General features: G+C 47.5%; 1 protein-coding gene across 2 annotated transcripts in view; it reads left to right on the top strand.

Annotated features, from left to right (window-relative positions):
- The window catches only part of ERGIC1 (endoplasmic reticulum-golgi intermediate compartment 1), a 101,402-nt gene that overhangs the window by 42,876 nt on the left and 35,756 nt on the right, over positions 1–22,770 (top strand). For both annotated transcript variants that reach the window (XM_084636224.1, XM_084636223.1), the window contains one exon: positions 7,708–7,780. In XM_084636224.1, the coding sequence (XP_084492350.1) occupies positions 7,708–7,780 (73 nt within the window). The remainder of the gene's footprint in view (positions 1–7,707; positions 7,781–22,770) is intronic.

The raw sequence follows: 22,770 nt of genomic DNA, 5'->3' as shown, positions 1-22,770 counted from the left end.
CTTTGTGAAATCAACGGCCTGCCAAACCCAGTTTTGAGTTCTATCCGTGAGGTTTTGAGTTCTATCCTTGAAGGGGCCATTCAGTTTCTCGCAAAGCCACCCCCTTTGTTGATTTTAATTCCCTGTAAGCCAACCCTGTAAGCCATGTCGTCAGTCGCCCCTCCCTCCATCAGGGCAACGGCAGACAATCGTTCCGCGCCTTTTTTCTGTGCAGACGCCATACCACGGCAAGCATGGAGCCCGCTCAGATCACTTTGGCAATTAGGAGCACATTAAACATCACGCGCATTATCCAGCAGTATATGCAGCACCGGAACCTGGCAAAGCGATACTGGGCGAGTAGGCGATGTCAGCGCAGTAACCTGAGTGATGAGGACATGGACACAGACTTCTGTCAAAGCAGGGACCCTGGCAATGTGGGCATCATGGTGCTAATGGGGCAGGTTCATGTGGTGGAACGCCGATTCTGGGCTCGGGAAACAAGCACAGACTTGTGGGACCGCATAGTGTTGCAGGTGTGGGACGATTCCCAGTGGTTGCAAAACTTTCGCATGCGTAAGGGCACTTTTATGGAACTTTGTGACTTGCTTTCCCCTGCCCTGAGGCCCAAGAATACCAAGATGAGAACAGCCCTCACAGTTGAGAAGCAAGTGGCAATAGCCCTGTGGAAGCTTGCAACACCAGACAGCTACTGGTCAGTTGGGAATCAATTTGGAGCGGCAAATCTACTGTGGGGGCTGCTGTGATGTAAGTAGCCAACGCAATCAAAGATCTGCTGATATCCAGGGTAATGACCCTGGGAAATGTGCAGGTGATAGTGGATGGCTTTGCTGCAATGGGATTCTCTAACTGTGGTGGAGCCACAGATGGAACCCATATCCCTATCCCGACCGGAGCACCAAGTCGGCGAGTACATAAACCGCAAGGGGTACTTTTCAATAGTGCTGCAAGCTCTGGTGGATCACAAGGCGTGTTTCACCAACATCAACGTGGGATGGCCGGGAAAGGTACATGACGCTCGCATCTTCAGGAACTCTGGTCTGTTTCAAAAGCTGCAGGAAGGGACTTTATTCCTAGACCAGAAAATAACCGTTGGGGACGTTGAAATGCCTATATGTATCCTTGGGGACCCAACCTACCCCTTAATGCCCTGGCTCATGAAGCAGTACACAGGCACCCTGGATAGTAGTAAGGAGCTGTTCAACTATAGGCTGAGCAAGTGCAGAATGGTGGTAGAATGTGCATTTGAACGTTTAAAAGCGCGCAGGCGCAGTTTACTGACTCGGTTAGACCTCAGTGAAACCAATAGTCCCACTGTTATTACTACTTGCTGTGCACTCCATAATATCTGTGAGAGTAAGGGGGAGACATTTATGGCAGGGTGGGAGGTTGAGGCAAATCGCCTGGCTGCTGGTTTCGTACAGCCAGACACCAGGGTGGTTAGAAGAGCACAGGAGGGCGCGGTGCGCATCAGAGAAGCTTTGAAAACCAGTTTCATGACTGGACAGGCTACGGTGTGAAAGTTCTGTTTGTTTCTCCATGATGAAACCCACCGCCCCTTGGTTCACTCTACTTCCCTGTAAGCTAACCACCCTCCCCTCTTCCCTTTGATCACCGTTGTCAGAGGCAATAAAGTCATTGTTGCTTCACATTCATGCATTCTTTATTCATTCATCACACAAATAGGGGGATAACTACCAAGGTAGCCCGGGAGGGGTGGTGGAGGAGGGAAGGACAAGGCCACACAGCACTTTAAAAGTTTAAAACTTTAAAACTTATTGAATGCCAGCCTTCTGTAGCTTGGGCAATCCTCTGGGGTGGAGTGGCCGGAGGCCCCCCACCCACGTTCTTGGGCATCTGGCTGAGGAGGCTATGGAACTTGGGGAGGAGGGCGGTTGGTTACACAGGGGCTGTAGCGGCGGTCTGTGCTCCTGCTGCCTTTCCTGCAGCTCAACCATACGCTGGAGCATATTGGTTTGGTCCTCCAGCAGCCTCAGCATTGAATCCTGCCTCCTCTCATCACGCTACCGCCACATTTGAGCTTCAGCCCTCTCTTCAGTCTGCCACTTACTCTCTTCAGCCCACCACCTCTCCACCCGATCATATTGTGCTTTCCTGCACTCTGACATTGTCTGCCTCCATACAGTCATCGGTGCTATGTCAGTGTGGGAGGATACCATGAGCTCAGAGAACATTTCATCACGAGTGCGTTTTTTTCGCCTTCTAATCTTCACTAGCCTCTGGGAAGGAGAAGATCCTGTGATCATTGAAACACATGAAGCTGGTGGAGAAAAAAAAAGAGGCAGTGGTATTTAAAAAGACACATTTTCTAGAACAATGGCTACACTCTTTCACGGTAAACCTTGCTGTTAACATTACAGACACAGCACATGTGCTTTCGTTCCAAGGTCGCATTTTGCCTCCCCACACCAAGTGGCTAGCCCCTCATCCCCGCCCCTGGCTAACAGTGGGGAATATTTCTGTTCAGCCACAGGCAAACAGTCCAGCAGAAACGGGCACCTCTGCATGTCCCCTTAAGAAAAGCACCCTATTTCAACCAGGTGACCATGAATGATATCACTCTTCTGAGGATAACACAGAGAGATAAAGAACGGATGTTGTTTGAACGCCAGCAAACATACACTGCAATGCTTTGTTCTACAGTGATTCCTGAGTACGTGCTACTGGCCTGGTGTGGTAAAGTGTCCTACCATGGTGGGTGGAATAAGGCTGCCCTCCCCAGAAACGAAAGGCTTTGGGCGTACATCCAGGAGAGCCGCAAATGCCAGGGCAAATTAATCATTAAACGTGCTTGCTTTTAAACCATGTATAGTATTTTAAAAGGTACACTCACCAGAGGTCCCTTCTCCGCCTGCGGGTCTGGGAGGCAGCCTTGGGTGAGTTCGGGGGGGACTGCCTCCAGGTCCAGGGTGAGAAACAGTTCCTAGCTGTCGGGAAAACCGGTTTCTCCGCTTGCTTGCTGTGAGCTATCTACAATTTCATCATCATCATCTTCCTCGTCCCCAAAACCTGCTTCTGTGTTGCCTCCATCTCCATTGAAGGAGTCAAACAACACGGTTGGGGTCGTGGTGGCTGAACCTCCTAAAATGGCATGCAGCTCATCATAGAAGCGGCATGTTTGGGGCTCTGACCCGGAGCGGCCTTTTGCCTCTCTGGTTTTCTGGTAGGCTTGCCTCAGCTCCTTAAGTTTCACGCAGCATTGCTTCGGGTCCCTGTTCTGGCCTCTGTCCTTCATGCCCTGGGAGATTTTGACAAACGTTTTGGCATTTCGAAAACTGGAACGTAGTTCTGATAGCACAGATTTCTCTCCCCATACAGCGATCAGATCACGTACTTCCTGTTCGGTCCATGCTGGAGCTCTTTTGCGATTCTGGGACTCCATCATAGTCACCTCTGCTGATGAGCTCTGCATGGTCACCTCTGCTGATGAACTCTGGCCAGCGTGGCAAGCTGCAGGTGACCATGCAAACAGGAAATTGAAATTCAAAAGTTCACGGGCCTTTTCCTGTCTACCTGGCTAGTGCATCTAAGTTGAGAGTGCTGTCCAGAGCGGTCACAATAGAGCACTCTGGGATAGCTCCCAGAGGCCAATACCGTCTAATTGCATCCACAGTACCCCAAATTCGACCCGGCAAGGCCGATTTAAGCGCTAATCTACTTGTCAGAGGTGGATTAAGGAAATCGATTTTAAGAGCCCTTTAAGTTGGAAAAAAAGGGCTTCATCATGTGGACAGGTGCAGGTTTACATTGATTTAACACTGCTAAATTCGACCTAAACTCCTAGTGTAGACCAGGGCTGGGTAATGTTCTACAGCAATACTGTGTGGAGGCTGGAGTTTTAATACACATCAGGAAATATCTGTTATGACTTGCATGGCCACTGGGACTTGACCCCTCCTTGCGCTTCCTAGCAGTTTGTATAATTGTACATATACCTGCTGTTGGTGTATGCCATAATATAGACCTGCATCTATGTTCTCAATATGCATTCATTAATTAAACATTAATCTGCTTTTGCTTTGAATTTCATCTTTTTATTTTATTTTTTTAAAGGGGATGGAAAAAAGGGGCTGGGGTGCATAGATGGAGGTGCTTGTTGCATCAAGTTAGCTTGAAGAAGGCAGTCCTGAACATTTGCTTAGCAAGCATCCTATCCTCCAGGTTAGAGCTGGTCAGGAATTTTTTGACAAAGTTTTTTAGTTGAAAAATGACAATTTGTCTAAACCCAAACTTCTCATGAGGAAGGGGTTTGTTTCAACCAATTTCTTGATTGAAAGCTTTTGAAAAAAAGGTTAGAAATAGTCAATGTCTGTTTTGACATTTTCTAAATGAAAGATTAGTTTTCTGTTTTGAAACAATTTTTGTTTTAAAAATTAAGCGAAGTAGAGTAAAAGAATAATCAAAACCTAAACATTTTGACCCGAACTAATTTTGTTTTGCATTTTTGGTTTGTGAACGTTTGAGACTTTGACTTTTCATCTCAATTGAATATGGAAATTTAAAAAACAAACACACCCCTCAAACTTTTACAAAGGGGAAAACAGTTTCTCACTCAGCTCTACTTAAGTTTTCTGGTCAGCCAATAGCAGCGTGTTCCAATGCTAGTAATGCTTTTAAACTTTAATATATTTGGAGTTTTGTAGGTGGATTTCTATGACAACAGGTCAGAGCTGGTTCTTAACAGCTCTGGGGGAACACTGCAGTACGCATGCTCCCACAATTGAATTAACCATTGTAATAAAGCAGTTATCTTCTTAATCTGCCTCTAGTCTTTTAACTACTATTCCAAGCATAACAAATGTGTGACCTAGGGAATCGTGCATTCATGTAGAGGCAGATAAAGGTTTCCCTTGTTAAATAACTGACTGAAGTAAATTTGTGCAAGCCTTCATTATGGGAATATTCTATGTGCTTGGTATTCTGTAAGTATAGAGGAATTTATGTTCTGTGCCTGAAAGGCTTCCGTTATAAATTAGACAGACAATACAGTTCCGGTACACAGGATGTTCAGATGAAGGTCTGGTTTCCAAACAGCATGCATGTAATTATATAGTAGCCCACATTTTCCAAAGTGACTTAGTTATTTTTGGGTGCACAACTTCAGCTGCGTGATTTTTCAGAAGCTGCATGATTTTTTCTGAAAGTGCTGAGCCCTTGTCCTCTAAAAATCAAGCCCCTGCAAGGTAGCTCAGACTGGGCACCCAAACTCACTAATTATGGCCAGTACAATTTACCTCTACTTTATTTGTTAAGTGTAGTGCTGCAAATCTTCAGTGGAGGAGCAGGTCTGAAGGGAAGATTTGCAAGAGGGCAGATGTTTGGTGTATCTGGAAGGGAGAAGGCAAAATGTTCCAGAGATAATGGCACAGAAGAAGATGTGAAGATGGAAGTGAAAGAAACCTACAAAAAATGGAGTGTTGCAGAGAGCAGCTCAGGGTTTGAGTAAGAGGGAATGAGAGCAGAGAGAGCTGGCATGTTATTGTGGAGGACCTTTACAGGAAGACAAGAGTCTTGAATGGGATGTTGAAGAGAAGAGGAAGCCTGTGAAGGGAGTTGAGGGAAGAGAGTCATGTAAGTGGCAGGTGATCTTACCAGTCTGTCATTGTGATTTCAGTGCAAAGGGTTTATTTGTTTAAAATTCTGACTGATGTGCTCTATGCAGTATGTGCAAGAGAGACTTCATGTGTGTACTGCCAAGGACTTGTGGCCCTATCACTGACCTGACCTCCCTGCTGTTTGGTTGCTTATGAATAAGAAGCATCCTGACCTACCAGTTTGTGCTGGTTCAGTTAGGTATGAACAAAGGTCTCCCAGTACTTCTCCTCCTAGGAATTTGCCTCAGTGCTCTAGGTAAAAGCTTCCCCTCCTCACACCCATTGTTGTACACCAGTGTTGTGCAACAATACATTGTTGTGCACTAGGCCAGAGGCTTCCGGGGGTAGCAGTGGCATGTTGAATTCTTCTCCCTGCCAAAGGCACAGAGATGGAAGGAACTGTGTGTGTGCCTCTGTGAAGGTTTCCCTTAAAGTATCTCCTCCCTTCCACATCTTCCTACTATTCTCAGCCTTAGTTTTCCTTTCCTCTTTCTTTTTCCTGTTTAAAGAATGAGCCATTTAATGGCTTTTGACGTCTCTATTAATCCTTCCGCCTGCTAGAGTAAGTGAGCTCTGAGATGACACTGCTGAGGAAGGGGGAAGCAAGGCAGGAATTTGCCTTTCCACGGAGTTATAGCGCTGATGGATTGGAAGGACGAGGCACAAAGCTTTGAGACATCTAGGCTCCATCTTGGTGTTTTGTCTCAACTATCTTCTTCTTCCTCTCCTTGCCTCCAAACTTCGCCTCAGTCTTGGACAGCAATGGTGGCTACAGCACCTTCCCTCCTCATAACCATTCTGGGAGTCCCCTGAGGGAATGGAGATGAAATTGAGGCTGTATCAGCCAAGTGGAATAAAGTTGAGGGAGAAGGGTCACCCTACATGGTTCTCGGTCCTCTGTATCTCAGTGGTTGTGTTTTTGGGGTGAGGTGGTCATTACCATGGAATGCCCAGTCATTAGGACCCTGGTAGGACACTAATGTTACTCCCTGGGACTGAGGGAGTGTGAGCTGGGGTCATAATGCTCTCATTGTTCCTCTGTGATTACATGCCATTTCCTGAACTACTCCTTTGTGGTGATTCACGCGGGAGCTGGAATGTGGGGAATGCTTGTTTAATACAAATGTAAATCCCAGCCAGGTCAGGACTGTGGTTGCCACATCACTGCGTCTCCTTTCTGCTCCCCTACTACTCCTCAAGCACTTACAGTCTCTCTTACCCTCCTGAGTCTCTTTTCCTCCCATCCCCCCCACTGTGGGTTAGTGGCTCTGTAACTATCACATGAGGCTGACTGCTTGCACAGTGGGCTGAGCAGTGTCCTGGTAAGGAATAGTTGTTAATGCACAAACTACAGAGGAAGGGTTGCTTCTTTTGGCTCCCCATGAGATATCGTCTGGACTGAATACATGCTAGGTTAGTTGGATTAGAGAGAAAATGCACACCAGTGGCCGGTTGAGAGACCTGCTGTCAGAGTCACTGTAGGTCTCTTGTTCTCTGGATTACTGGGAATCTTCCCTCATTGTAGAGCTGATGCTGTTATCTCCATATCCCACAGTCTCAGAACATCGACTCATCTGATCTATGAATCTGCCTTTGACAGTGACTTGATAGTGTGTAGTGCTATAATAGTGTGGGGAGAGGAGGATTCCTTCCAGACCCCCCGCAGGAGATCCTCTTTCCCTGTTGTCATTGGCAAGTGCTTTGAAGAAGGCATATAATGGAGCAATCTTTCCGGAGGGAGGGTTGGCTGCCAGCAACGTAGGACATTAAAAACAGGAGTCAAAGGTGGGGTGGGAGGTGGATCTTACACTTAAGGCTGGAAGTTGCCCTCAGAACATAGGCACTGATCAGGAGCCTACATTCTGATTCAGAGCTGAGATTCCAGACCATGTTTCCCACTGGTGCCATCATATTCTGCTGATGTAACCTGAATTGCTGCCCCTGAACCTGGTGGTAGCTCCCAGCTATGCCTAGGGGGCAGAGTAATGGGGGGTGGGGGAACCAGTGGCAAACCAGTGTGTGTATGAAAACAAATCAAAATCTTTTGAAAGTTTTTTAAACTAATCCTTCCCCCCACACCTATCTCTTCCAGTTTCTGTCTGCTGCTGTCTCTTCATACTGTTTCTTTTCCTGTCTGAGCTCACCGGATTCATAGCCACTGAAATGTAAGTAAAAGCTATTGAAAGTTTGTTTTATAGGGTTTTTTTTTCTTTTTTTCCCCAAGTGATTCTTCATTGGGTAGTGTCCCGATGGGTGCTCTGCATCAGGATGTACCCAGGCACTTGATCGCAGATTTTCATCAGCAGTGTCCATGGGTCCATGCCTGCACCCTAGACGCCTTGTGTATGAGGGCATATAGGTTGGGACGGACCCACCGCCGTTCTAGCACCTTATCAACCACCTGTAGCTTGAGGTGGAGTGTCACTGTGTTCATTAGCTAGCCATGCGGTTTGCTATGCTTCTTGCTTATTTTTTCCTTATTCTCTAGTATTTTCCTTTACTTTAATTATTTTAACTATTTTTTTCTGTTATTTAGCACAGTTTGTACTTTTTTGTGGGGGTTCCCCCTTCCCTTCTTTCTTTGCCCAGTCTGGGCCTTTGTTTTTGTTTTTTTTCTCAGGCCTTGATCTGCTGCCTTGAGTATGGGTTATGGCTAAGATCCTGGGCTTCAAACCCTGCAGACTTGCCATGGACATTCATGTTGCTTCCACTACCTGGGAGAGACTTACGTCCCCTCCAAATGTAAGAACTGCTCAACATTTCAGAGCAGATCTAAGAAATTGAGGGAGCACAGGCTGAAACTCCTGTTGATGGAGCACTCCTGAGACATACAGGGGAGTGACTCAGACCCTGCAAATTGGATCCACTGACTACCTCTGCTCTGGCAGTAAGCAAAGACCCTGTGGGTCCTACGGTACCATCCACACCTTCACATTAAAAGGATCCCAATTTTCTGGAACGAGATAAGAGAAGGGGAAAGTCACCCTTGATCTGGGCCTCAGGAGACTTTGTGTCCCAATGTGGGTACCGCTGAGGCTCCCATTCCTTCCAGTACTGACCCCATGGCACCATCTAGGAAGCCACGTAGTGAGAAGCCACCTAAAGCAGCACTGACATTGGCACCAGGCTCAGTCTTTCCTAAACACAGGGACTCCCAAGCCTAGCGGAAATCGTCATGCCCTACAGGCACATCTCGAGCCTTGCCCCACAGGCACATCTCACAGAGAAGCAAGAACCAGCTCCACTGGTGAGGAGGAAGGAAAATCACCTCCTCACCAGACGAGGCTGTCATGCCTCCTTCATCATCTTATCTTGATGATTTCAAGGCCTTTCAAGAACCTATGAAACGTGTAGCAAATGCCCTACCAATTTTGTTGGAGGAAATATGGGAGCCCCAACATTCCTTCTTTGACAGCCTTCCTATGTCTCCTCAGGGCAAGACTGCCTTGCCTATCAATGATGCTCTGCTGGCCCCAGCCCAGCAAACTCCAGCTATTATCCCGCCTATGTGCAAAAGGGCCGACAAAATATTATATTCCACCCAGAGGCTCAGAGTACTTTTTCTCCCACCCTACACCCAACTCTCTAGTTGTTGAGGCCATTGACAAACAGAACAGGCGACATCGGTTCCATTGAACACCATTGCACAAAGAGCCAAAATGTCTACATCTTCTGAGCTGCAAGAGCTATTCCTAGGACTCTTTGCGGTTAATAGCAGTCAATTACCGAGCCCTGATGGCAAAGTGTGATTTCACACACTATTTTAAGTTCTCACTTTTTATTGAACACCTGCTTCAGGATCAGAGAGAGCAATCTCAGGCCGTCATTGCAGAAGGCTAGACAGTTGCCAAGGCATCTCTCCAGGGCTCACTCAGTGCTGCCGACAAAGCTGCACGTTCCATGGCTGTGACAGTAGTCATGTTCCGAGCTTCCTGGCTGCAGTCCTCTGGCCTCTCCTGTGAGGTACAAATACAGTTCTGGACATTCCTTTCAAGGGCCCAAGTTGTTTAGTGACACCACAAATAAGTCCCTTCATTCTCTCAAAGATCCCCAGGCAACACTACAATCCCTGGGCATCTATACATCTGAAACAAAGAGAAAATACAGCAGAATTCCGATAGCTAAATGATCTTGTTCAGTCCACTACCAGCCCACGAGACTGGCTAAGACCCCCTGGAAGAATTGTAGATTCACTAAGAAAGTGCCCTCCGTAGCCATCACCTCCCAGTCAGCTACACCCTCAAATCGTCCGTTTTGACGCACTGGTTGAGGATCACAAACTGTCTCCCATTCCAGATCCTGTGCTGCACTCCTCCATCTTTATAGGGATCAACTTCCCCATTTTCTACCTTCCTGGGAGCTTGTCACCTCAGACAGATTAAGTCCTGGAGGTGATTTCTGCAGGCTGTGTCATCCAGTTCAGCTCTTTACTGCCCTCCCACTCATCCCCGTCCCTCTTCAGGGACCCTTCTCATGAGGATCTCTTGGGACAGGAGGTATCAGACCTCCTAATCTGGATCTGATCGAACCTGTTCCACTGGACTTCGTTGGGAAAGGGTTTTATTTTCAGTGTCAGGGCCCTATGAAAAATGGAGGCTAGAGACCGGTTGTGGACCTTGGGACTTTGAAAACCTTTATCCATGCTCAGCAGTTCAGAATGGCAACCCTACTGCAATAACTCCGTCTCTGGATCTGCAAGATTGGTTTGTCGTCTTCAACCTTCAGGACACTTAACATCCTGCATCCCTCACCCAGACAATTCCTACATTTTGTGGTAGGCAGAGACCACTATCTGTATTGCGTCATACCCTTCAGCCTTTTCACTGCACCAAGGGTCTTTACCAAGGTCCTACTGGCTGTCACAGTCTATCTTTGCCAGATGGGAATCATTGTCTTTCCCTACCTGGAGGGTTGGCACCTGAAAGTTTGCTCATTTCTCAAGGCACAGACAGCAACCAGCAAAGCCCTGCCTCTGTTGTATTTAGTGGGCCTCTGCCTTAATACAGAAGAGTCTACCCTCACAGGCACTCAATATGTAAACTTCATTGGGGCCACTCTGTATTCCTTCACCACCAGAGCATACTTGCCTAAGGACAGACTTGCCACAATGTCCAACCTTGTTTCAACAGTATAACAGAGCCTGCAAACCCTATTAAGGGCTTGCCTACAGCTTCTGGGCTACGTGATATCCTGTATGGTTGTGACACCCTTAGCAAGGCTACATCTTGGTATCTTCAAGCCTGGCTGAGAATGTCTATGTCCCCAACAAGCACAGTCTATCCAATTGACTGTCTAACATGGAGGGTCCTCAATTTGCTAAATTGGTGGAAGGACCCACAAAAGATATGCATGGGAATTTCATTCCTACAGCTTCCTCCCATGAGGATCCTCACCACAGACCCTTGCCTGGTAGGTTGGAGTGCGCATTCCCAGAACCTCACAGCGTAGGGCAAATGGACCCCTGAGGAGGTGATGCTGCATCTCAATATACTAGACCTCAGAGTGGTTCATTACGCTTGCCAGCACATCCTACTCCACATCAGAGGCCAAGACTTCATTCCTCATCATAGCCATCACCTCAGCTAGGAGAGTATGGGAACTTGGAGCCTTGATGTCTGGACAACCATACACAGTGTTCTGTTGCGATAAGGTGACACTATGTCCACACCCTCACTGTATAATTCCATGTTAATCAGGAGATTCACCTACTAGTGTTTTATCCCAAGCCTCGCTCTTCAAGAAAAGGAACAAGCCTCCATACACTACATGTGAAAAGAGCTCTTGCGTTTTACCTTGACAGGACTAGATCCTTTAGGTCTTCCACTAGACTCTTTGTCTCTATTGCAGAACAAATTAAAGGGTGTCCTACCTCCACCCAAAGACTGGCTAAATGGGTTTCAGGATGTGACTTGTCCTATTACGAAGCCTTGGGGGTTCATCCCCCTCCAAGAGTTATTGCTTACTCCACCAGGGCTCAATCTACCTCTGTAGGTATATTTTTCAGAATGGCTATCTTGGATGTCTGCAGGGCAGCCAAGATCTTTGCTGCACATATTTTACCATGTGCATTACGCTGTCATGCTTGGTTACAGAACTGATGTGGCTTTTGGTGATGCTGTTCTGTGATCTGTACTGAATCCACCTCCTTGGCACCCTCTTCTGTAATTGAGGTACTGCTTGGGAGTCTCCTGGCATGGAACACCCATAGCGACACTACTCAAAGAAGGAGAGGTTACTTACCTTGTACGGTAACTGGATTTCTTCGAGATGTGTGTCCTGTGGGTGTTCCACTGCCTGCCTTCCCCTCTGCCTCAGAATCTCTCATTAGACTTTCATGGTTGAGAAGGAATTGGCGTGTCGGCAGGTCCACCCTTCCCTACATACCCTTGTACTGGAGCATGAGGATGACTCGGGTGTATGTGCAGACCTGCGGATAGTGCTGATAAAAATCTCATATCTAGAGTGCCTGGGCATGCATGCATCTGGATGTGGAGCACCTAGGGGGACACATCTCAAAGAACTCCAGTTATTGTACAAGTTAAGTAACCTCTCCTTCTTTAACCAAATCATCCCTCTGTGACCTTGGTGTTGTGTGTCTAATTCCACTACAGTAGTCCAGTTCATTGTTTAACAGTGTTTGGAATCCTCCTCGTTGAAACAAAATTCTCAAGCATTCACTCATCTTTTCCATTTAGTGATGTATCTTAGGAAAACTTTCATTCCTTTGAGGGAAAGCTGCTCTTTTCCTGTCCAATCATTTCTTTCCAGCTACATACTGGATTTCATGTTGAGTGTGATGGATATGTTAGTCAGGCTGTAGTTTGTACACAAACCCAACCCTTTTCAAAGTATCTCATGGTTGATCAAAGGGTAGTATGTATATTAAAAAAGGCAGTTGCACATCCCTCTCTTTCCTACAGTAGGAGTTCCCTTGCTCTTTGCTGCAACTTGTTTCCTGTAACTCCAGCCCAGTGCAGTGAGCTTGTTTTACACACATTTGACTAAAGGTGAGTGGTGTCCAACCCATCAAAATTTCATGATGTTATGGTGCTTAGTGGTTAAAGCAGGGGCACGTGAGCCATGAGTCTCTGGGTTTTGTTCCCAGCTCTGCTAATGACTGCATGACTTGAGGCAAGATACTACTTCTTCCCATTTCCCCATCTGTAAAATGGGCATATTGCTTTGTCTGTCTTCTTACAACACTCCAAGACCGACCTTTTGGAAGAGATGAACGATGTATGTGCAACTGGTCATTAGTAAAGGTTAACGCTGAAAGCTTTTCTGTTCAGCTGAAATAGAGCTGGGGTCCTATCTCTGATATTCAGAGACACGCTGTACTGGTGGCATAGTTGTTAAAATCTCCCCTTACCTCTTGTCCCTGCCACAAACTTTACTTGGAAATATGGTTGACAGTGTGTCTGTGACCTCTCAAAAACACGCACTGAATAAAACGAGAACAATTTTTTTAAATTAGCACCAATACCAGATTAAAAAGAGGAACCTAATCAGCCAGTGGGGTGCAGGGTATGTGTGTATCCCATGCTGTATGGGACTGATTAGCCACCTCTTGATTTAAAACGTGTGTCAGGCTTTGTTGTGTGCCTGTTAGAGAACTGCCTCTTCCAGTGTTCGACTACCTTGGCACAAGAGTGTACTCTCCCTGAAAATCTTAACCTTGGGTGGTCAAAGATAGTAGTGAAATATAGGTTGTAACTTGTTTTAATGTGTCTCCCTGGTAGGGTTGCCAGGTGTCCAGTTTTCGACTGGAAAGCCCGGTCGAAAAAGGACCCTGGGAGCTCCAGTTGGCCCTGCTGACCGGGCCCGTTAAAAGTCTGGTCGTCGATGGGATGAGGAGGGGGCCTGCAGCAGCGCTCTCTGTGGAGCTTGGGGGCGGTGTGAGCCCCAGCAGGTAGGGGGTGGATCCCAGCGGAGGTGCTGGGAAAGGCATTTGGCTGCAGGCTGGGGCTGGCAGGGTTAACCCTGGGCAGCAGCCTCCGTGGTGGCTGGGGGCTCCCTGCAGAGCAGGCATTGTGGTCTTTAGGAAGTGCTTCAGCCCCCTCCCTACCCAGCCTCCTGGAGAGAGGAGTCAGCCCGGCTCTCCAGGGGTGGCATGCAGCAGGCGGCAGGAGAGGGGGCCAGAGTGAGCTACTGCTGCCTGCCACAGGCCCCATAGCTTGCTCCCCGCGGGCTGCTGTACCTGGCTTGTTTCGGGACCATGTGGCTAGCAGGTAAGGGGCTGTGAGCTGGTCAGTCTCCCCTGGAGATGAATGGGCTGCATGGAAGGATGGGGCTGAAGCTGAGCTACTGTCCCTGGGAATGAGTCCGAGCAGAGTTGGACATCAGCTTGGTGCGGAAGCCCCAGCCAGCAGCCAGAACTGGGGGGACACGCAGGGGGTCATTGCAAATGGTGCGGGAGGAGAAGGGGGCTTGGAGCAGCGCTCTCCCTAGAGCTGCAGTGATTTGGGCTATGCTAGGGGAGCAGCAAGCCCAGGGCAGCAGTGGGGTGTGTGTGTCACTTGTGGGGAATTCTCCCACCCACCCACATTCCATAGAGCAGGAAGAATTTTTGACTTTGGTGTGCTGGCCGAGCCATGTGTCCAAGATTCATAGTCGTTAGAGCAGCCTCTGAGGCCTGGGAAATGCCAGGGCAGCGCTGGTGCAACTGCTATTTAAGGGGCCCCCTGATATCAGTGCCTCCCAGGGCCCCCGCAAACTGCACCACCCAGAGCCCGGACCCCAAACCCCCTCCCGCACCTGAACTCCCTGCCAGAGCCTGCACCCCACACCCACACACTGAACCCCCAGCCCGGAGCCCCCTCCTGCACCCCAAACCCCTCATCCCTGACCCCACCCCAGAGCCTGCACCCCTAGCTGGAGTGCCCCCCCACACACCCCAGCCTGGAGCTCCCTCCCACGCTCTGAACCCCTTGGCCCCAGCTCCAAGCACCCTCCTGCACCCTGAACCCCTCAACCCTGGCCCCACCCCAGAGCCTGCGCCCTCCCTCCCCTCACCCTAGCCTGGTGCTCCCTTCCACGCTCTGAACCCCTTGGCCCCAACTCTGAGCACCCTCCTGCACCCTGAACCCCTCAACCCTGGCCCCACCCCAGAGCCTGCACCCCCAGGCAGAGCCCTCACCCCTCCACACACACCCCTGCCCCAGCCCAGTGAAAGTGAACAAGGATGGGGAGAGCAAGCGATGGAGATGGCAGGATGGAGTGAGCAGGAGTGGGCCTCTGGCAGGGCGCGGGGCAAGGGTGCTTGGTTTTCTGAAATTAGAAAGGTGGCAACCCTACTCCCTGGCCTACTTCATATATGGTGTTTTCTGTTTCCCTTTCCTTCTCTCTTCATTAAGTAATTCATTGTTCTATAAAATGCTCAGGATCACCTGATCTCTAGAGCCAGGTCTTTGGGATTTCCTTAATTTAAAACAAAATTTGAACAGCTAGAAAGTGGAGAACTACATCCAGTAATACATTACTTCTCTTCCCCTGGTTATCCTGAGTCGTGTCTGGTTTGATTTTTAAAATGTAAATTTCAAGGAGAGTAAACAACTCTTCTTTCCTGACCTTAGCCGATTTAATTGAGCAAGTTTTGTGTGTGATTATCTGTGATTGAGCAAGTTTTGTGGGTGAGGGAGGTAGAGAGGGAGAGATTTATGTTTCCTGGCTTAAGAGTGCCTTCAGAGTGACAAGAACTAAAGTCTCTGAGGTCTTGTCAAGCTGATGTACATCTTGACATTGTCAGCATGATGATGTGTCTTCTCAAAGACACTTCAGGTGCTGTGACTTCTCGAAACCCATCTGACAGAATACAAGACTGTCTTATCAAAGTTTGGGATAGATCAGAGGTGGGCAAACTATGATCTGCGGGCCACGTCTGGCCCACGGGACCATCCTGCCTGGCCCCTGAGCTCCTGGCCGGGGAGGCTAGCCCTTGGCCCCTCCCCTGCTGTCCCCTTGCCCCACAGCGATGCCGCCGTGCGGGAAGCGCTCTGTCCCGCCGCTCCTGTCCGGCAGCGCGGTGGCATGGCTGGCTCTGGCATGATAAGGGGGTGGGGAGCAGGGGGATTGGATATGGGGTAGGGAGTCCCGAGGGGCAGTCAGGGGACAGGGAGCAGGGGGCGGTTGGATGGGGTGGAGGTTCTGAGGGTGGGGCAGTCAGGGGACGGGGAGCAGGAGGAGTTGGATAGGCAGTGGGGTCCTGGGGGTGGTTAGGGGCGGGGGTGTGGATAGGGGTTGTGGCAGTCAGGGGACCAGGAGCAGGGGGGAGAGGGAGCGGTCAGGGGTCAAGGAGCAGCGGGGGTTGGATGGGTTGGGGGTTCTGAGGGGGGCAGGAAGTGGGAGGGGGTGGATAGGGGGCAGGAGCCAGGCTGTTTGGGGAGCCACAGCCTTCCCTACCCGTCCCTCCATTCAGTTGCGCAACCCTGATGTGGCCCTTGGGCCAAAAAGTTTGCCCACCCCTGGGATAGATGGTGACCCCAATGGGGTGGGATGGCAAGGGATGGGGAAGCAAAAGGGGGAATTGTTCTGGGAGTAGGTGTTTGTGAGCAATAATGCAGTAAAATCAGGATCAGAACATGATGGGAGCGGGTGAGATGACCAAAGTGAGTGAAGGGGGCTGATTCCATGTGGACCACCAGCATGGGAATCTGAGAATACGAAAATCCACTTCTGCTCATTATGGTCTCACCAGGATCTCTTACTGGTAGCGACTGGGACATTGTATTTGTGAAGAATTTCTCTCTCCATCTAGGGAAATGACAGAGTATCGGGCAACAAGGTACTTCCACGTTCATAAATTCTGGTGAACTGGGCATTTTTTGTTTTGCTTGCTTATTACTCTCCCTTCTAGGAAACCCACTATATTGCAGGTGTTAATAACAGTAAGTTTCTCTGCTTCCCTATGGGACCTGAGACTAATGGTACAATTTGAAGCAGCATAGTGTAGTGTTTTGGAGTACGGGCCTGGGAGCACAGAACTCCTGGGTCCTACTTCCAGCTCTGTGTGGTCCTTGAGCATTTCTTGGGTGGAGTAATGTATCGCTCGCCTCCCTCTGTGTGTCACCATCTGTGAAATGGCCACGATGATACCGACATACCTCTCAGGGATGTTGTGAGGTTTGATTGACTAATTGTCAAGTGCTTTGAAGATGTAAAGTATTGTTTAAGTGCATATTAATTTTCAACCAGGTTTTGTTACCCTGCAGGCTTCTAGTGTGTCTTTTATAAGGAAATCTCCTACAACAAATCTCTCTTGCTGCTTGAAATTTTGTAGTGGCAGCTAGTTTATAATGACGGACTGGTGTGTGCAGATATATCAGATGAGCTTATAAGCTTACCTGCTTTGCTTGTATCAACTGTATTGTGAGACTCTGCATCAATCTTTCTCCTCCTCTTGTGCAATAAAGTAAGTCGCATTAAAGCAATAATGCCTTTCCCTAAGTGAGGTCGCATGGAAATAGCTGCACTGTATGGATGGCTGAGAAAAATCCAAAGCCTCTGGCCTTGTGCTGCCTTAGCCAGAGGCATATCAATATCCTCCTATTAGCGAATACCTGATCATGTATTATTGCTTACCTAATGTCCCCCTACTGCAGAGTGGCTATGTGCAGTATGTGTACACATGGGTGTAGGCAAGAAGACAGCCTGTGCGAGATGAAGTCTGTGTACTACTCCCCTCAGTGCCTGGGTTAGACTACCCCATGCATGGATCTTCCTCTGCTTTCTTGTTGCTAAAACTTCCTATATGCTCCTTAAATTTCCGCTACCATTAGAAGTTATGTCAATAACTCTTGTTCCCCAGTTGAAAGGTCAGTATCTTTGACCCCGCCCATTGATTTAGCCTGCATGCTCTGTATGGCAACAGCCTGGTCTGGGAAGTGAAAGAAATTGCACGTTCAACTCTAGCATGGCAGTCAGAGCACTAACCACTAGGTATACTGGAGATTATGTGGCCGTTCCTTTTCCCAAACCTGCTAGATGGTCTTGGTGGCTAGCTCTCTGCACAGCCATGTGGAAGATTCAGGTTTAATTCCTGGCTGAGGTTACATATCCTGCAGAAATAGCATGCCTAAGGTGTAGTGGGAGAGAGCAGCACCTTACATTATTCAACTGCAATACCTCTTGCCAGCTACAGAAAGCAGAGATTAGCTCAAAAGGGGCTTCCTGATGAGTATGGTGGTGACCTGAAGTCTTTGTGACTGATAGGGCACAAGAAATTAAGAGAGCTCCATGGCTCTGCAGGGAAGGATAGATAAAGAGAAGGAGGTCAGTGTCTCATATCTGAGCTTTTGCTAAGTTGTCAGTCACAAACACACATCCTGTCCCACTGAGCAAATGACTCAAACAGTTAGGAAAATAAAGCTGTAAGTGTTGAATGTCTCTGGTATTTCCTGGGCAGGATCGATTGGAGGTTGAGGACCTCCAGGAGTTGCTCATCATAATTTTAACGTCCTCCCTAGCTCATCTCATGGCTACGTCATAAATTAAGAGCATAGAAATAATCTGTCCCTTTTTTTAATTAACCCAGATCTAGTTCTAGATGGTGGTGGTTATTACAGTGTTCTAACTAGTGAGATAATAGTGTGTATCATGTGACCTAAGTAATACTCTGTAGAAGTGATGTTAAGAATGATTCCAAGTATTTCACAATTAGAGGGAATGAAATAATTAACCCAGTTGATCTGCCGGTAGCTGTGCAGTGGAAGTGTGGCCTTGATTCCATTACAAATATGGCAAATGTGTGAATATGGCAAATCAATTATTGTTGATCAAATAACTTGCGTTAAGAGCACCAGAATAGAGTTAGTTATGCAATTCTGAAGTAACTGGCTAGGTTTTAGTGACTGTTTCTCAAATGAAAGCTCATGGCCCACTGCAAGGCAACTACTTGGCTAAAGTACCTACAGTAAAATAATTACCTTCATATAAAAGTATGAGTAGTCAGCAACCAAATCCGTCATTCTGTCCAGGGCTTGAGTCTTACCATTGGGACACCTGTTCTCTCTCCATAAAAGATCCTGCGCATGTCTGACGGGACAAACCTGCATCTTGCAGTGCTCACATACATCTACAGTTGGTCACTAAGGGCTTGTCTACATGGCAAATTATTGCACAACAAGCCAGTATGTGAATCTAGAGTGTCCCAGCTTGCCACACAATAATGTTCCATGTTCCACTGCTACAGCACAGTGAACGGTCCCAGAGGATGGCTTAACACGCTACCACTTGAAAGCATATCATGTTAAGCTGCACGCCAGGACTTCACACGGTAGCAGTATCCACGTGGGATGTTGCAAGATGAAGCAGTGTGGAATTCATACTTGGGTTTGTCACACAGTAACTTGCCGTGTAGCCCTAACTGTACAAAGGGAGCAAGGAGTCTAGAACTCGTGACCTTCTATTCCAGGTCAGTGAGCTGTAGGTGCAGTTCCACTAGTTCATCCAGTTGGAGAAATGATGAAACAGATTTATTGTAGAAGAGGAAACAGAAAGACAGTCAAGACTCTTGGGTTGCACTCCTAACTCTACCACTAATTGGCCTTGGACAAGTCACATCACTTTTCTATGCCTTACTGTTCCAACCTGTAAAAGGAAGATAGGAATACTTAGTTTCCTACTTCCCAGGAGTGTTGAGAGGCTTTTTGATGTTTGCCTAACACTTTGAGATTATCTAATGAAAGGTGTTGTATGGTGGGGAATTGTTATGCTGTTCATCCTAATCTACGTGTTTGCGGGTTAACAGGAAGCGGACGGTTGTGCCATTATGTCATTTACAATGGCTGACTCAAATGGATGTTGACATCTTTAACGAGGATCTCCCATCTTCCCCACCTCCCTGAGAATTGTATTTCCTTCCTTTGTAGGACTGTGTGTTTTGTACACCTCTTGATTTAGCAATGAGTCTAAAATGAGATGGACGGTGACCTTTTAAATGAGGAAGTGACCAGAATGCAAGCACAGCAGGAAACTACAAATGACAGAGCAATAACATATGTCCAACTTATTTGTTATTCGAGAATTTGCTGTCCCACTTCTGATTCCTTATCAAGAATTGGGAGGATGAGACATTACATTGTATAAATATTGATTCTTCTTCTGTCTGTGGATGGGAAATTGTTGAGCAGCCTTTGCAGGGGACTGTACTGCTGGGAGCCCATCAGGTGGACAAGGTAAACAATGGGTAGGCTCAGATACTGTGTCTGAGACACTGAGCAGCCCTGAAGAGGTCTATGAGGGTCATCACCTAGGAAAGATGGAAAATCTCTTGAGATGACCCCTCTCTTCACAATATTTAAATCCCAGCAAGGCTAACTGTCATCGATTGGACTTGAGAAAACAATGCAAAGTAGGAGCACGCTGGCAGCAGGGTGTCCTTTCTCAAACTGTTGGGGTGAGACAGACACTGGTGCCTGGGAGAGGACAATGTATCAGAAGAAAGGCAGCTTGCTTTGAGGGAGGCAGCAGAAGAGGCTGGATTCCTGTGAAGCAAGAGCCGAGGAGGGGGTGTCCAAAAGAGGAGGAGCCAGGTGAGTAAAGCAGGCAAGGGAGCAGGAGGAGCCACTTTGGGAGGGCTTGGACAGAGACTAAGGTTCAGAAGGATTAAACATGTCTCCTTTTGTGTCTGAAGGATCATAGGCTTCTGGATCTCGGCAAGTGCTGAAGTGTTTCATGTTACTGACCAGGGACCCTGGAAAAAATCATTCTCTTTTTGTTGGAGAAACAAAGCTGTTGTATCCCAAATGTCAGTTATAAGGCTCCAATTTGGGGAGTGGCTCATGTTTTATCTGGGTGAAATCCTTGAGTGATAACAAACTACTCTGCTACTTTCAGAGTAACAGCCATGTTAGTCTGTATTCAACTAGTAATAAATAAATTGGTTAGTCTCTAAGGTGCCACAAGTACTCCTTTTCTTTTTACTCTGCTTCTGTCCCCTCTATGTGTATGTGCAGTTTGCACTGTCTGCAGGCTTGCCAAAGAATCCCTGAAACCTTCTGCTGCAAGTTTCTAAGCAAAGGGTATGAGGGAGCAAGGAGCGTAGCAACATCTCCTTGGAATCTGAAGTATTTCTAGAAGCAAATCAAATTGTTTCTGAGTGGATCATGGTTTATGCCATGTAAGGAAACTCTCTTGCTCTTTCCCCTGAAACTGTGACTGCAAGCACTTGAGGTGGGACAGGTGTGTCTTCCCCCACCTGCCCTTGTGCCCTCACTTGCCCCTTTCATACACCTCAGGAGTAGTCCCTAAGAAAAGCCAATAAAAAAACACAACCCCTGCCCTGCCACCAGAAGCACCCGTGAAGCAGCAGTGCTTGCCTGCTGCTCCTCTGGTTTTGGGAGGGACTCGAACTGTCCTTTGAGGCTACAGTGCAGCCCTACAGGCAGCCACCTCTAAAGAGCTAGAATCCACAACTGCAATACTCCCCCGTCCAACCTCGTGATTATATTGTTTCTGTGACTGTCTGAGCCAAGCCGTGGTGCAGGAATCTCACATTCCCATTGCCTGCCCTCCAGAAGGGTAGCTGTATGCATGGTGGCATAATACCTTGGGCCGACTCCTTTTCTTTTGCTGGAGTCTCTATCCCTCCAGCAAGGTCTGCTTGTCACTGTGTCACAAACTGCACATATTATTTCCCACTTCACATCAGTGTTGACTGCTTAAATAATGGGAAGAATCCATGAGACTCTTAATTCCCCTTCTTGGCATTAGGGGGAAGAATGGCAGCTGGACAGCGAGGGGCATAATAAAGGGGCATAATACAGAAATAAAATAAATAAAGGGGCATAATAAATAAATAAATAAATAAAATAAAGGGGCATAATACAGAAATCTACCAGTTCCATGAAGACCCTAGTAGTGGCTCAGGGGGAGTTCATAGAAAGAGTGACCTTGACACGAGAGCTCTGCTTTAGCTGCACGTTTCCAGTGTGTCTTTGGGGAGTGAAACTTCCAGTTCAGTGAAGGGGGATGACATTTTCTTTGAGGCCTTCCCTTAGCAAGCTAAGCCTATAGCTCATTATTAGGCATGCAGCTGTGACCTGGTGGATGGAGCATGGAATGGGGAGTGAGATGTCCTAGATTCTGTTCCTGACTCTGTCACTGGCTTTGCACCCTTGGGCAAATTGCCATACTTCTCTGCCACAGGTATCCCATTTATTAAAATGGAAGTGATTCTACTGCTTACGTCCCTTTGTAAAGAGCTTTGAGAGCCACAAATGAAAAAGCATTATGTAAGCACAAATTATATCATGTGAACTGTTCCAGTACCCTATTATAATTGACACTGGAGAGAAGTAAGGGTTAATCATGTATGAAGCTGCATTTGACTTTCTTGCTGGCTCATAACCTGAAAATGCCCAATAGAAATATTGATGTCCTTGGAGTATACCACAGCTCTTTGAAGTGATCAATGAATTTTTGAACCTGATACACATTCCATTGCTAGCTTGGGCATGGAAGCGCCTTTACAGTGGTAATGTTAAACTGCCCAAAGCAGTGACGGAGTGTGGCCTAAATCTCAGACAGCAGAGAAGAGCTGGGAGAAAGCCGGACACTATTATGAAACAGACTGACTGACTGGTAGCCTGGGAGCCTGCTGGAAGCACTTATGGGATGTAGAAAACTGCAACATTTCTGTTAGGATTAATGCCTCTCTTGGCTGAGGTCACTCCTGGAAGCCATGTCGCAGGTATGCCTGAATTTTTGGCACTACATAATCTCTCAATAATAAATACATAGAAGGCTTAATATCCTCTAGCACGAATGGGAGCTCCCAGCCAAGAAACTTCTAACCAGGTCACAGATGAGCAGACTTGCCCTTCCCTCTGTGTCATTTTTATTAATCACTTGAAATGTATATTAGGTAACTATTACCAACAGCTTGTCAGGCCAGTTAACAGAAAGGAGACGGTAGCAATGTGGAGCTGAACACCAACACTATTTTGGTTTCAGTCAAACGCCAATCAAATTCACTGATCTGGTGATCATTATCTTCTCAACCGAACCTGTAGTTACTGGTTTCCGTGTAGGCAAACCCATCTCTCTCTGCACTTCCTTCTGGATAAATAAGTCATGCCATTCACCAGCTAGAAGCTCATGGTCCAGAGATGGGCCCTAAGAGCAAAAGCACTCTTGCCTCATCTTTTAGCACCCTTCA

Source organism: Lepidochelys olivacea, assembly GCF_965140295.1.
Source record: "Lepidochelys olivacea isolate rLepOli2 genome assembly, chromosome: 8".
Lineage (NCBI taxonomy): Eukaryota > Metazoa > Chordata > Testudines > Cheloniidae > Lepidochelys > Lepidochelys olivacea.
Note: the sequence above shows the minus strand (reverse complement) of the source record. Positions and strands in the feature narration are given on the sequence as shown.